The sequence below is a fragment of the Hyperoodon ampullatus genome, assembly GCF_949752795.1.
Source record: "Hyperoodon ampullatus genome assembly, chromosome: 14".
Classification (NCBI taxonomy): Eukaryota; Metazoa; Chordata; class Mammalia; order Artiodactyla; family Ziphiidae; genus Hyperoodon; species Hyperoodon ampullatus.
In genome coordinates, this window is record NC_136927.1 from 49,777,483 (window position 1) to 49,793,023 (window position 15,541).

General features: G+C 56.4%; 1 protein-coding gene across 1 annotated transcript in view; it reads left to right on the plus strand.

The window, feature by feature from the left end:
* The window catches only part of CASTOR2 (cytosolic arginine sensor for mTORC1 subunit 2), a gene marked incomplete at its 5' end in the record, with an annotated part of 54,650 nt that extends 39,443 nt beyond the window's left edge, over nt 1–15,207 (plus strand). The window contains 7 exons of the mRNA XM_079719633.1: nt 6,357–6,550; nt 7,233–7,365; nt 7,913–8,036; nt 8,767–8,877; nt 9,354–9,436; nt 13,854–13,948; nt 14,027–15,207. Of these exons, the coding sequence (XP_079575759.1) occupies nt 6,357–6,550; nt 7,233–7,365; nt 7,913–8,036; nt 8,767–8,877; nt 9,354–9,436; nt 13,854–13,948; nt 14,027–14,092 (806 nt within the window). The 3' untranslated portion in view covers nt 14,093–15,207. The remainder of the gene's footprint in view (nt 1–6,356; nt 6,551–7,232; nt 7,366–7,912; nt 8,037–8,766; nt 8,878–9,353; nt 9,437–13,853; nt 13,949–14,026) is intronic.
* Between the last annotated feature and the right edge of the window lie 334 nt (nt 15,208–15,541).

The window sequence follows — 15,541 nt, forward strand, 5'->3', positions numbered from 1 at the left end:
GGAAGTGCTTTCAGGGTGGTTCCAGCCGAAATGAGGAGAAAGTGCTGCTGAGAAGTGGTGGTTCCCAGCAGACCAAGGTCAGGAGCAGCTGAGAAAAAGGGGGCAGGCCCAGGGCAGTCTGCTCTCAGAGGGCAGGATTTGGGGTGGGGTGGAGGCTGCAGTGAGAGGTAGCGATGCTGAGTTCTACCCTCTCACCTCGCTTCTGGGGGGGTTCTCTCAGGAGACTCCTCTTCAGAAAGGGAGTCTGGTCCTGTGGCTGCCCTGGTGGGACCAGGGAGGGATGCTGGCTGTGTCACACTGTATGAAGGATGGTGCCCCGTCTCCCAGCTCTGCAAATGATGCTTCTCACCCAAGGGCTTCCCTTGGCCACTGTTACCATCAGCCAGGGTACATTGGTTATTGTGCGCCAACAGTTATCTCCATTGTGAAGCTTTTGTGGTTAGAAACCAGCAGCTGTCTGCAATTCACTTGTACGTAAGATGCTGGACCTTTCCTGGGAGGGAGGGGCGATTGTCAGTGACATTAACCAGACAGCTCCTTGTTCGTTTTGGAATTTTAAAGGTTCTTGGCTCAAATGGCTGCTGTGTGTCTGTGTGGCCAACAGAAGGGAGGTGTGTGTGTGTATTTTGAGCTTTTACATATTTAATGAGCACCTACTTTGTGCAATGCTAGGTGTTATCAGAGACCCAAAATAATAGGAGCAGCAGTGCCTGCCCTGACCTCTGGGTAATGAGCAGAATCCCAAGTTTGCAGTTAGAGGGGCCCAGTGCATGTTGGGGAGCCCCCCACCCGTCACAGTCCCCTTATGTGTGTCAGTGTGATCTGTAGCACACTTGGGGCTTGGGGCCGTGATCGGTCGAAAGATGGAGGGAGGAGGATGTCGAGAAGTAACTCCTGGCCTCACCCAAGGCTGAGAGGGGAAGACCCAGGTTCTATCCAGCCTCTGCTACCTCTGGGCAAGTTGCTCACTGACCTGGGGCCTCCGTGGCCTCGTCCCTAACACAGGATCACCTCCTTCCCTCCCTCCCAGTTCTGTAAGGTGTGCGTGTGGCCGTATGACATGCATCCGGGAGTCACGTGCCACCTCCACTTTGCATGTCCACCAGGGCAAACAGTGCAGTGCCCATCAGCACTCCCCGCATCTCCCGCCTAGCTCTGAGCTCCTAATTTACCAATTCAGTAATACCCCCAGCAGGGGTCCCCTCTGCATGAGGTCCAGGTCAGTGAAGGAGCTCGGATCCCAGACGGGGCCAGTTCTTACTGTCCCCTGAAGCCGACCCTCCCTCCCGGTGAGCACTGTTGGGGGATGATGCACACCTGCCTTTGGAGCGTCTCCCGCATTGTGTAAAATAACAGCCTGGCTGCTCAGCCTGGAGCTGAGATTACATCTCCCAGGATGGGAGGAGGTGTAGGCCTTGAGGATGGGGTGCCTGCTGCAGGGAGGGCTGCTTCCCTGGAGAGTCCCCCGCATCATTCCCATGACACCCCAGCTCCCGCCCGCCCACCCCCTTCCCTCGACCTCTCCAGGGCTGCCTCATGGCAAAGTCCTTCCCACGAGGTCTCCACATTCTATACCCCCAGGTGTGGATGTTTCGCTGTGTTGACCTGTAGTGTATATGCTTCTTGTCTTTTCATTCCACTCAGTATAATTTCCCAATATCAGATAGCCTTCAAAAGTGTGTTTTCCCGATACTCTTTATATTTTGACAGTTTTCAGACTTGCACAACCGTTGAGAGCCTACAATTAACACCCCTGTTCCCTCCACCTGAAACTAGACTTGCCGGCTGGTCACCTTTGAGGACAACTGTTTTCACTTCTTGTCCATAAACAGTGCACACATACATTTATTATTTAATGGACCACTTGAAACTAAGACCTCAGGACAGCTTACCCTGAATACCTGAGCCTGTATCAGCTAAGAATAAAAGCCCTCTCCTACTTACCACACCTACAGAATGAGACATTAATTGCATAATTAATACCTACCATAAATTTTATATTCTGATTTCCTTCATGATTGGAAAATGTGTTTCATAGCTGGAAAACCTTGCATAGTATTCTGTCACAGATGAACTGTGGTTCGTCTACCCGGCCCTGGCGTTGACTTTTTGGTAGCTCCCAGGTCTTTGTCTTAAATCCTTTTGGGTTGAACGTTCATACCCATAACTCTTTCTTTGTCCCATGTGTAACTACTCCTTTACAGTGAAACTGTACATTTTTAAACTCTTGATACATTTTTCCCCAACTTCTATCCAGAAACCAGCAAAATTCCCAGCAGCAACATTATAACAGAAAGGCTCTGGCACTTGGCAAGCCCTCGGACACCAGGCACTTAGCTACGCGCTTGATGGGGATTATCCCATTTAATCCTCCAAGCATCTTCTGGAGTCTATCCTGATTTCATCAGCCCAACATTTGAAAACTAAGAAACCAAGAGGTGGTGATTTCGTTCAGAGTCACACAGCCAAGACACAACCCGCCCACCTGACCCCAGGACTCCTGACCCTGCTGCAGGCAGGGTGGCAGAAGCCTGACAGACTCTGTACAGAGGACGTGACCACTTAGCACAGGGAACCGCAGGTCCTGCAGCAGGAAACAGGGGACTCCTGGGGAGGTGGGGTGGGCTCCCAGCAACAGAGCTGTCGACTTGCTTTCTGGGAGGTGGCAAGCGTCCTCAGCGATCCGCCAGGGAGCGTCCTCAGCTCTGATAGGCTATCTTTAGGGTCTTGGATGATGGGCAGTGACAGTATTAATAATCCCTTTCAGTCTTGGGATGTGTCTACCTTTCCTCTAGGAAAGAGCAAGCTGGCTCCCTCCTGGCAGCTCCTGGTAGCCCAGCCCCCAGCCCCACAGCGGCACCTCGGGCACCCTGAGGCTTGGCCTGGGTGACGATGGGACCAGGCAGGCCTTCCCTCGCTCCCGGAGTGCCACGGCAGCATTTGGGGTCCCTGGGGCCAGAAGCAGCGAGCACTGTGGTCTCCAGCTGCTTTGCTGCTCTGACAAAGCTCACCCTTCTGGAAGCTTCAGAGAGGTGACCACTGACCCGGGGCTGACCTCCCTCTCAGTCCAGGCCTGCTGCTTGAAGCACCTCAGTGGGTTCCATCCAGGAATGAGAGCCGGGACCGGCGGGCAGACCCACCCCCGCTCACCGGCCGCCCAAACTCTGAGTAGCATTTGGATTGAGCTGAAATCCTCTGGGCAGTGACAGCCTGCAGGCTGCCCGCCATCCCCCAACCACCCACTTCTGCCCCCATTTCCAGTCGGCCTCAGGCCTGGGCTTCTCCACGGGACCTGTCCAAACCCCCTGAGAGACTCCTCGGAGCAGAGCCTTGGTTACCCTAGCACCCCCTAAAAATGCACATACCCCAGCGCTTTGCGGACTTGGAGGGAATGGCCTTCCCCATTGTATCAGCAGCAGCTTCCCAGCAGCTTCCGCTGCAGAGGACGGAGCCAGGGTTAGAGTTTGTCACTGTCTGAGCCCAAAGCCTGTGTTCTTTGCCACCACCCTCACGTGCTCGCCGAGGACCCCACTGCTAAAGATCAGGCTCCACTGGATTGTGGAACTCAGGCCGGGGACAGAGGGCAGGCCTGAGGCTGGGGCAGCAGAGGCTCCACCTGCCAGGTGAAGGCCTTACAGGGCCAGTGGAACCACGGTGTCAGAATTGGGACATTGGAACCTCAGCTGCCCGGACACACACACACCCCCGCCAACTTTACAGTCCTGAAGCTAATCCCTGCAAGAGGGGTTTTCGCGACACCCCACCACGGGCTGGTGGCGGGGCGGGTCTGGACAGACGTGGCACGGTGCCAGAATGAGGTGCCCTCCCCATTTACTGCACCGTGACCTTCAGCCAGTCAGCTTCCCTCTCTGGGCCTCAGTTTCCTATTCTGTGAAATGGGACAGGGACTGACTTCTGAGCCAGGTCTATAAGCAAGTGGACAGCATTCTGCACCACTGGACTAAGAATTCAGAGGAGTTGGCAGTGTCTGGGGATGACACTGGCTCCCCCGGGGCCCCCTGCCTGATCCTGGGAAGTCGGGTATAGGAGCGTGGGATGATGTCGAAGGCCACCCGCCACCTGGGGTCTGGCAGTGTGACCAAGCCCTGACCACAGAGTCTGAGCCGGGGTGGGGGGTGCGGGGGGAGCAGAGAAGCTCGATGGGTGGGAGCAGGGGCCTGGGCAGAGCAGAGGGGCAGGGACAGTCGCCACGTCCCTCCTCGTCCATTCTTTTGGAGCCTCCGTGTGCCAGGTGCTGAGAATAGCAGAAAACAAAGCCGCTCGAGACAACCACCCCAGGGCGCTGGCATGCTAGTGAGGCCAATTGTAGACTTGAACTAGCTGCTCACCCCACACGGCCATGGGAATTTAAAGGAACCAAAATTAAATACAACTTAAAATTGTATCTCTTCTGTAGCACTGACCACATTTCAAGTGCTCCGTAGCCACGTGGGGTAAGTGGCTTTGGACAGCGTAGGTATAGACCATATCTATCATCCCAGAAAGCCCTCTGGGACAGTGCTGGTTCCCAGTGTCACGAGGACTTTGGCTTTTACTCCAGAGAACGTGGAAAGCCACCGGGCAGTTTTGAGTTGTGAGGAGCTTGGAACAGGCAGGCAGAGGCAGGTTCACAAAAGCTGACGTGGTCCTGATGTGTTAGCACGCGGTGATGGTAAGGACCCTTCCAGAATTTTCCTAAGAAGGCTTTTGGGGTTCTGCCCTAATGAAAAGTGAAATTAAAATTTTTTATTACATATATTTATTAATATTTTATTTATTAGTATATTAAAATGGTGCTTCAGATGACGGACCATCAAGGCACCCTGGCCCTCGGTGGCTCCTGGGGCTGTCTTTGCTTAAGATGGCAGGGTTGGGGGCTCACAACACTGCCCCCAGGAAATCCCCTCCATGGCCAGTTCCAGACCCCTTAGAATTTCAGAATTGAACTGGGACACTCAGTTCTGGGGAGCATGTTTCCTCTGGCGGTCCTGGGGCTGAGAAGTCTCTCTTCTGACACCCCAGATGACAGGTGGAGAGACTAGATGTGGAAGCCTGAGCTCAGGCTTTCCTCCTGCCTCCCCCCTCCCAAACCCCTTCTCTTCTCTGGGAAGCAGCCTACCTCTCCAGCCAGCCTGGCGGAGGACTGGCCCCTCTCAGCCAGCAGGGCCAATGGGCTCCATAGGCTGTGGTTGCCATGACGACCTTAGCTGGGCAGGTAGGAGCCTGGATGAGGCTTCCGGAGCCATCTTGCTGAGGCCAGCACAACCCAGCCCAGCTTCCCTCGGGCAGCATGATGATCATCACAGGCCCCTTAACTCACCAGTGTCCGGGCCCCTCTTCTTAGCGCCCCCCTTGTTGGGGACCTGGCCCTTCTGCCCATGTGGTGCCCAGCATAGAGCATAAGGGTCTGTTTATAAGTCAGATCTGGGTTTGAATCCTGGCTCTGTTATTCCCTAAGTGATCTTGGGTAAGTCACCAGCCCCTCAGAGCTCTGGTTTGTCACATGTACGGGGTGAAATAACAGTCCTGGTACAGGGTGGGTTTGAGCAGGTGGCTGTGATGCGTGGAGAGTTCCATGTGCAACCTGTGCTCTGTTCTGTGGCCGCCTGTCCATGCAGCTGTGCACGTGTGGGTACCATGTCCCGTGCACAGCCTCCCCTGGGTACTCTTTCTGCAGGACGGGGTGGAAGGATGGTCTTTGTGAGCTAGTCAAGGAGACGGGGCGATCACTGCCGCTCTGAACCTCCCCCACCCTGCCCCTGCCGGTGCCCCCGCCCCCAGGACCCCCAGGCTCTCAGGAGGGACTTGGGTGACAGTCACTGCCCACTGGAAGGTGGCAACCTCAGGAGGCCTTCTGGAGCCGAATGTGCTTGCAGAGGAGCCTGAAGTACAGGTCTAATTGAAGCAGGGAGAAAAATCCCAGGCCCCCCACCCTGTCTTCTCCTGGCCTCCCCTCTACCCCACAGCCCCTGGGAGGTTCCTGGGAACCAGTTTGAAAACCATGGGACCCAGTCCACCGGTGCAAGGTGGTGATGGCAGCACCTGGTACCCAGAAAGGTAGTGAGAACCAAAAATGACAAATTGTTACTGCTGAGTACTCATCACTTCACAGCTGGGGAAACTGAGGCGCAGCACAGATAAACCCCTTGTTCCCATGGTCCCTGCCCTGCTGAGCTGCCCGGCACATCCAGAGTCCTCTGGGAGCCTTCCCTGCTCGGTCCTCCCAGGATGGGACTTTAAGGACGATCCTGTCCTCCTTTGACAGATGAGGGCACTGAGGCCCAGAGGGCGGGCTGGCCAAGGTCACACAGCTGGGACCCATCCGTCATAAGCCGGCCTTCTGTGTCCCCCTCCAGAGCTGCCCTCCTCGGAACACCTGAGTGTGGCCGACGCCACCTGGCTGGCCCTCAACGTGGTGTCAGGTGGTGGCAGCTTCTCCAGCTCCCAGCCCATCGGTGTGACCAAGATCGCCAAGTCGGTCATCGCCCCGCTGGCCGATCAGAACATCTCTGTGTTCATGCTGTCCACCTACCAGACGGACTTCATCCTGGTGAGCAAGCTGCAGCCCACGCCCAGGCAGCATGGGCACCCCCTCGGATGTGGTCTGTAAAGTTTGTGCCTCTTCCCCCGCCCCCATTTCGTGATCAGCTCAGAGAGAGGTCAAGGGTACCTTAGGGTCATCAGTCCAGTGTCAGCATGGCCCTGGCTGGGCTCTAGCCCCACCCACTGCCTGCCCTTTGTGTGGACCATGCTGGGTTTAAGCTGGAGGCCAGGAAGTGAGGGCTGGGGGCGTGTGTGGGTGGGATGCCCTCCTAGCTGGATGTCTGGCTCCCCCAATCCCACACCCCTCCCCTGGGGTGGCAAGTGTGTCTGGTCATGGAACCAGCGGCATTTCCTGGCTACCGTGTTATTCATGCTCTTCTCCCATAGGGCGTGGCCACCCTGGAGAGTCCTCCCAGGCCAGGGACAGGTGTGGGCACCACACACGAGAGGGAGTGGGGGAGTGGACCTGCACCTCCTGGCCCTCGGCACGGTGTCTTCTCCCCTCCCTGCTGCCCCTGGGGAGGCATGTGCCCCTGGTCCCAGGCTCCCGTCCCCAACCAGGACAGTAGGAGGCAAGGACAGGGGAAGCTCATTCTGGGGACAGAATCTCAGAGTGAAGGGGCTGGTGACCCCAGGCCCACTCCATCCAGGGACCATGGTGCACTCACTCTTTGACCCCCCGTCCCCAGGTGCGTGAGCGGGACCTGCCCTTCGTTACCCACACCTTGTCATCAGAGTTCACCATCCTGCGGGTCGTCAATGGCGAGACAGTGGCAGCTGAGAACCTCGGCATCACCAACGGCTTCGTGAAGCCCAAGATGGGTGAGTTGGAGGAGGGGGGGTTTGTGCAGAGAGACCTCAAGGAATTACCAGGTCCTGCCCCAGGGCAGCCCCACTCTCAGAGCATCAGTTGAGGGCCAGGCATAACACGGTACAACAGTCCTGATCAGACTCTGTTCCCAAGGTCTAGCCAGGGCAGTGGATGTGGATGCAGCCAGCAACGGCCAGAGGCCACTTTTGACCCAGTCCAGGCTATCAGGCCAGGCATCCCAGAGGGAGTGACTCTCAAGCTGAAGCTTGGAGCACAAGTAGGAGCTAAGCCAGGTGGTGAAGGTTGGGAAGGGCGTTCCAGGCAGGCGGCATGGCATGTGCAAAGGCCCAGGGGCCTGGGGGTGGGCCGGGAGGATCAGGAGAGCTATAGGGGGTGCTGGAGGCTGGAGAAGCAACAGGGGCCAGGTCTTGCAGGGCCTGCAGCCGGCCTCCCCAGAGCAGCTGCCGGCTGACCCCACCCCTCTTCCTGGGCCCTCTCCTGCCCCACGATGCTCCTCTCCTCCCGGCCTCAGCACCCCTTGTCTTTGTGCTCTCACAGTCCAGAGGCCCGTCATCCACCCACTGTCCAGCCCAAGCAACAGGTTCTGTGTCACCAGCCTGGACCCGGACACACTGCCTGCTGTTGCCACACTCCTCATGGATGTCATGTTCTACTCCAACGGGTAGGGCCTCCTCGGGTGTGAGGGGCTGCAGGGTGGCCAGGGGGAGACACGGCTCTGTCTAGTAGCCCCAGTCTGAGGGGGGGAGACACAGACCTGCCCTGGGAGCTCGTTTGAGAAGCGAGACATGGCTGTACCCCAGATCCCCATTCTAAGAAGGGAGAATGGCATTCCTTGGGAGCCCCAAAACCTGGTGAAGCCCTAGGCCCACATGCGGATATAATAAACACCCTACTGTCACCTGAGCTCCTAGGGCAAGCCCAGTCATTTGAAGAGCTGGGAACTCAGGTGTTTTCATTTGGTGGACAACAGCTTTGCATTTTTCCTCAGGGCAGATTGTAAGTTTTGGCCAACACCAAGTGGAGCGGGGCCAGGGGCCAGTGAGCTGACAGTGACCATAGACTGTGCCCTGAGATGTGGGCCATCACAGGGACAGAGAAGCCACCCCCAGGACGGGGCAAGTGTAGCCTGTTCCGAGGGCGGGATGGGTCTCCAGAAACGTGAAGTGCGGTGCTCACCTCTGTGAATACTGTGGAATCATCCACACCTCACAGATGCAGAGACCGATGCAGGTAGTGCCTCAGGGTCCGCCAGCAAGGCAGGATCAGAGCCAGGACTTGGCCCGTGCTCTTCCCAACACCCCCAGACTGATGGGCGGGGCAGGGGGGCCTGGTGGGGCTTGGGGTGCCGCGGGTGCCCCACTCCACCCCTCACCAGCTGCCCCGACCCCCAGAGTGAAGGACCCCATGGCGGCCGGCGATGACTGTGGCCACATCCGCTTCTTCTCCTTCTCCCTCATCGAGGGCTACATCTCCCTGGTGATGGACGTGCAGACCCAGCAGAGGTGAGCCGGGCCCCGGCGTGGAGGCTTGTGACGGGCTTATCACCCACTTGGTCCTAATACGTCCCTACCCCAGCCCTTCATGGCAGGTGAGTGGCCCCGGCTTACAGATGACAGGCCGCTCAGAGACAAAGGCCCCGGGTCATCCAGTGCCATCCAGTGCTGTTTGTCCCTCACCCCCCCACCCCCGTCTGGAGCTGGAGGGGGGGTACCCTGCCCAGCCTGAGCAACGGGGGCAGTTGTTCCAAAGCCCGGTCCCAGCCTTGCTTTCCTGCTCCCCCTACCCACCCCCAGACGAGGAAGGTGCAGAGTGAGTGCGCTGAGGGCTTGGGAGAGTCCTTGGGGCCCCTGAGCTCAGGCCAGACAACCCCTTGCTCTGGCCCTACATCAGTGCCCACGGACAGGGAATGCTCCAGGGAGGGCTGGCAGAGGGAGCACCGTTAACATCTGGGGATTAACATCGCTCGCTCCCTTTCAAGGTTTCCTAGTAATTTGTTGTTCACGAGCGCATCTGGAGAGCTCTGGAAGATGGTGCGGATTGGAGGACAGCCCCTAGGATTTGGTGAGCCCGGGGGGCTGGGGCCGGCATTGCCGAGCGCCGTGCATCTGTACCCCTGGTATAGATGGGGAGGCTGAGGTCCCCACAGGCCACGCGGTTCCTTGACCAGTGAGTCATGGGAGGCACTGGCCTCGGAGGATGGAAGAGCAGCTTCAAGCAAAGCACTCTTCTCCGCCCCCTCCCCACTGAAAAATTAAAACCTGCTGATTATTAGAATATTGGGAACATGATAAAAATAGAAGAGGAAAAAAAAATCTCTCCTTAGTCCCACTGTTGACAGGGAAGAATGACTGTTGTCATTTTTAATGAGTTGTTTGTTTGTTTGTTTGTTTTTTGCGGTACGCGGGCCTCTCACTGCTGTGGCCTCTCCCGTTGTGGAGCACAGGCTCCGGACGCGCAGGCCCAGCGGCCATGGCTCACGGGCCCAGCCGCTCCGTGGCATGTGGGATCTTCCCGGACCCGGGGCACAAACCCGTGTCCCCTGCATTGGCAGGTGGACTCTCAACCACTGAGCCACCAGGGAAGCCATGAGTTTGTTTTTTTTTTTAACACAATTGCCGAACAGCTCACAGTAAAAATCAGACATCCCAGCCCCTCACCCTTTTCCCTATGTACTCACAGTGACCTGATCCCCCAGGAGAAAATTCACAGGAATCCCCCAAGACTCAGTCTAGCTTCAGTTTCCACAATTGTCCAAACTGTCTTTGGTAAATGGTTTTTCCCATCAGCATATCCCAAGGGGCCACAGGTCTCAGACCCCTCAGCTAGAAGGGCCACACGGTACCGATTCTCCCGGCGCTGAGTGTAGGCTGCTGGCCCCATTGTGATGACTGCAGCGAGCTTTGTCTTGATGAGGCATGATTTCTTTGGGCTAGACTTGTCAGACCCAAGACCTTGAACCCAGAAGAGGCTCTTGGTAAATCACAGGGCATTTGTTTCGGGGAGTGCCCCTCAGCTTGCCCTGATGGGATCAGTAAACCCTGATTTCCCATAGACAGAGTGCAGAATGTTCCAGATAAAGCTCAGACTGCTCCAGGGGCCGTGGGGTCAGCCCAGGGGGCTCTGCTTCTGGGACAGGACATGAAGGTGGCAGGGCATTTTGACCTGAGGGCCACAGATCGGAGAGGGAACCAGGTTCTGCCGCCTGCCTGTGGCTTTCTCTGGACAAGCTGGCAGATGGACAGTAACTAGCAGGACTGGACAGCACCCCCTAACTTTGCTCACATCAAGGCCAAAGCCAGAGCCATCCCGGGGGCAGGACAGTGGGCTGCTTTCTGCAGTGCTAGGAAATGTACACTGAAGGCTCCTGGTCCAACCCTGGGCTCCAGCCTGTCTCTCGGGGCCACCTTCTCCACAGACCCCAGCATTTCTCCCACCCACATTTGCTGCCCAGTTTGGGGCCGTGGGGACGTGGAGACCCAGTAGCCTAGAGGCAAGTTCGCCAGTGAAGGAAGCTGAAGGAAACCAGGGTGACCTTGGGCAGGTTGCTTAACCTCTGAGCCTCAGTTTCCTAGTCTGTAAAACAAGGATGGTGGTAGATCCTGCTTCAGGGTGGTGCGAAGCCCTCCGTGACGTGTCAGTTACACCAAGTGCTCAGCAAGCAGCAGTTGCTGTCACTGTCACATGTAAGGACATGTAAGGCTTGGAGAGGGTTGAGGAAGGGAAGGCTTCCCAGAGGAGGTGGCCCCAGAGGTGACCAGTGGATGTTAAGCCGGCTGATGGGGAGGAGAGGGCGGCACCAGCAGAGGTGGCTGTGACGCAGTGGTGCCTCTCCACGGTAGAAACCGTGGAAAAGCCTCACCAGGTCATCACAGGCAAAGGGGCAGGCGTCACTGGAGACTCAGATGAGAAGCAGGAAGTTGTGCATATCAGTTGATCTCTTTTTTTTTTTTTTTACTGAAGTAGAGTTGATTTACAATGTTACGTTAATTTCTGCTGTACAGCAAAGTGATTCAGTTATATATACATATATATGTATTCTTTTTCATATTCTTTTCCATTTTAGTTTATTACAGGATATTGAATATAGTTCCCTGTGCTCTACAGTAGGACCTTGTTGTTTATCCATTCTGTATGTAATAGTTTGCATCTGCTAACCCGAACCTCCCACTCCGTCCCTCCCCCACCCTCCTCCCCCCTTGGCAACCACAAGTCTGATCTCTATGTCTGAGAGTCTGTTTCTGTTTCGTAGATAGGTTCATTTGTGTCATATTTTAGATTCCACATGTAAGTGATATCATATGGTGTTTGTCTTTCTCTGACTTACTTCGCTTAGTATGATCATCTCTAGGTCCATCCATGTTGCTGCAAGTGGCATTATTTCATTCTTTTTTTATGGCTGAGTAGTAGTCCATTGTGTATATATGTACCACATCTTCTTTATCCATTCATCTGTCAGTGGACATTTAGGTTGTTTCCATGTCTTGGCCATTGTGAATAGTGCTGCTGCGAACATTGTGGTGCATGTATCTTTTCAAATTATAGTTTTGTCTGGGTATATGCCCAGGAGTGGGATTGCTGGATCATATGGCAAATGTATTTTTAGTTTTTTGAGAAACCTCCATACTGTTTTTCAGAGTGGCTGCACCAACCGTGTGGGAGGGTTCCCTTTTCTCCACACCCTCTCCTGCATTTGTTATTTGTAGATTTTTTAGTGATGGCCATTCTGACCCATATGAGGTGGTACCTCATTGTAGTTTTATTTGCATTTCTCTAATAATTAGTGACACATATCAGCTTATCTTTTTATCCCCAGCTTTGCTTCAAAGTTTACCAAAATACACTCAGTATAATAATATTACAGAAAAAAGAAAGTCAGGTTGAAGGGAGAATCGAGGTGGGATAGTAGATGAAACTTGAATCATCTTACCATCTGCAGTTGCCCTGGGCTGTTCTGAGTGGCCTCACAGGCGGGCGACAAGGGACACAGTGTGTGAGAAGCAGCACTGTGAATCTAGCAGGCAGCAGCTGGATCTACCTTCCCGGGATGTGGAGGGTTTTAGCGCCTGGCTAATAGCTATAAATAGCCCTGCAAGAAAAATAACTTGAGAATCTGAAAGATTCTAGACTGGTGAATTCCATATGTTTTAGACCACGGTTTGCAGGAAATATGTTTTCCATCACAGCCCAGCACACACATACACAAACAACTCTACGGTTTCACAAAACTGCACTCGCTCTGGTGCTGAGCTATTTGTCCTTCCCTTTTCTGTCGTCATTTTATAAAACACTGGTTACCAGCCTTCTAAATTGATGTCCCAAATGGGTCACCACCCACGGTTTGAAAGGCACCATTCTAGACCCTAATCTCCTACCCGCGCCGCCCCCCCTTTACAGAACTGAAAATGAATGTGTCTGTAGCTAAAGAATCTTAGGACACAACCGGTCTCCACCACGTAGCAGCACAGACGGTCACCAGAAGTGCAAGCACGAGGCCTGTACAGCCACCAAAGGGGCCCATGGGCCCAGCCAGGAGCCCTGGGAGACCAAGCAGAAAGCAGCAGCTTGAGAGACCTGCAGGGTCATGTCTAGGTCCCAGCGTGGGCTGACAAGCAGGACCAGGGCCGGGGAGTGAAAGGGCGCTGGGGAGGCTGTGGGTGGTCCCCCAGGGTGAAGCCCAGGTTGATGCCCAGGCTCTGGCCCCAGAATCCCATGGGGAGCTGGTGTCCAGATCTGGACTCTCTCACCCAATCGGGACAGCGCTGGGGAAATGCATCATCGCCAGAATCAGAACAGTAGCTTTGAGGGGTTGTGCTGATGGAGAGGAGAGTGGTCCTCAGATCCTGGAGGTCTTCCTGGTGCCTTCAAAGCAGGGAGGAGGGTGGAGGAGAGGGGAGAACCATCCCCAGGCAACCCCAAGACCACCTTATTGGCTGAGGTTTGGAGGAGGCCAGAAGGCCACTGCTTTGGAGATCCAGAAGTAGAAGGAAATGACATTTCTCGTGATCAGATGCCTGACACTGCCTTTAAGACAGGCAGGGACCTTTACCCAGTGGGGACTCTGATGAGGAAACTGAGGCTCAGAGAGAGGAAGTGACTTGGCCACGTCATCTGGCTAGAAAAGGGCGACAAAAAAGAGGGCCTGAACCCACGTCCTTTTATCGCCACGCTACGCTACCTCCAGCTCTGTTTAGGGAACTCGCAAGATGGCCAGGAAGATGAGTCCGAACTACGAGGCATGGGAAACAGGCAGAGGGTGGTCACAGTTAGACAGAAGTGGCTTCTGTGGAGCCCTGAGGATGGAGAGCTCACTGCTGGCCAAAGAGATCAGAGAAGCCTGCTGGAGCGGGGAGGGGTGGGGAGTCTCTGGAAGCTTGCGGGTACAGGGCGGGCACTGCCAGCGGAGGGAGGGGAGGGGCCGAGGCTGTGCTGGGTGGCGGGTGGGGAGGAGGCTGAACGTGGTCCCTGCCTCTGTCCCCAGATGAGTGTGGCATCGTGGCCCAGATCTCCGAGCCCTTAGCTGCTGCTGACATCCCCGCCTACTACATCAGTACCTTCAAGTTCGACCACGCACTGGTGAGTGTCCGGCACCAGCCCCCAGGCAGGGCAAGCCTGGCTCCAGGGGCTCACGGCTCTGCTTCCCACCCCTCGCAGGTACCAGAAGAAAACATCAATGGCGTCATCAGCGCCCTGAAAGTCAGCCAAGCTGAGAAGCATTAGGAGGGCCTCTTCCGCTCCTCCCCGTCTGCCCCCCAGGCCTGGGCCCAGCCCCATCCTGAAGATTCTTCTCGCAGTATTTCTCAACAGACTGGAAAATCGGCCCCAGGGCCCCCAAGGAAGGGGTCCCTAGGACACACCCCTGATGGCTGACCCCGCCAGGCCTGTGGCCCAAGCCAAGCCCTCCCCGTGCCCTCCTGCCTTCCTAGAGCCCCCAGACCCTCCAGAGAACCGCCCCCCGCCTCCTTCCCCCACCCCTACCCCAGAAAATGATGTCTGAGGCCCAGGGAGCTTGTGAGCGGACCCACCTTCTCCTCCTGCCTCGCCCACGGCCGGGGGCAGACGCCAAAGGAAGCTGGCGCCTTCTACAGGACACTGGGAGTACCGTTTCTCGGGTCATCTCGGGGGGCTGGCTAAACAGGGCTGAGTTCATGGGGCCCCAGAAGGCCCTTGTGAGGGTAGGGGTTCTGGCCCCTGTGGTCACTGGTCTCTGGTTCCATTGGCTCTGGGCTGGTTCCTGCAGAGTAGAGGCCAGTGGGCAGCCCTGTGGTCGTGTGCTGGTGAGGCTTCAAGGGAGCTCGGGTGGGGCCCTGAGCTGGGGGGGACCCAGTCCCCCAGAGCCTGGCCTGCCAGCCACAGGGTCTGTGCCCCAACTCCCAGCAAGACTGCCAAAGGGGCCTGTCCAGACCCTCCCCGCCACAAGCGCTCAGTCCCAGGGGGAGGGCGGTTCCCAGGAGACCCACCAGCCTGGGGCACGAGCTCCTGTCCCTTCTGCTTTCCCTGGACCCTCCTGGGGCTGGCAGAGCCTCGGGTTCCCCTAAATGGGGGCAGCCCCAGCCTTCTGGGCCTGGGGTTTCCTCGGTCACCCCCACCTCCCCCAGCAGTTGACTAGACCAGCACAGGGCTCCCCCGTTGTCCTGCCTCACCCCTCGCCCCACTTTTGAGGGAAAGTGGAAGGCCTCTGCCCCCAACTCACCTGCCCACCCAGCCCTCGGTCCAGGGACCGTGGCGTTCATGAGTACTTGACCTGGGAGGCAGCTTATCTGAGCCTTAATAGAGAAAACCGTACCTTGTTTTAGTTTCTTATTTAATGTATTTGCACCCAGGCTGCAGCTGGCAGTAGTTTCAGGGGATGGCCCGCTGAGTCTGCCGGGGCTCAGAGTGTGACATCGCTTGGTTGGCATCCTGTGGCTCCAGGGACAAGCTTGAGAATCGGGAGCTGCTTCCAGGGGTCTCGGCCCTCCCTTGGGAGCAGAAAGCTGGGAGCAGAGGTCTGTTACGATACAGGGGTCCCTGGGGTATCCCCCCACGGAGCTGCCAAGGCAGAGTGGTTCTGAGCGTCAGAGGGGACTCGAGGGCCGCAGGGCGGTGGACAGCCAGCTGGCAAGCCAGCCCCCTCGGAGAATGGGGTGGCCCCCTTGGAGAATGGGGTGGCCCCCGTGCCTCCTCTCC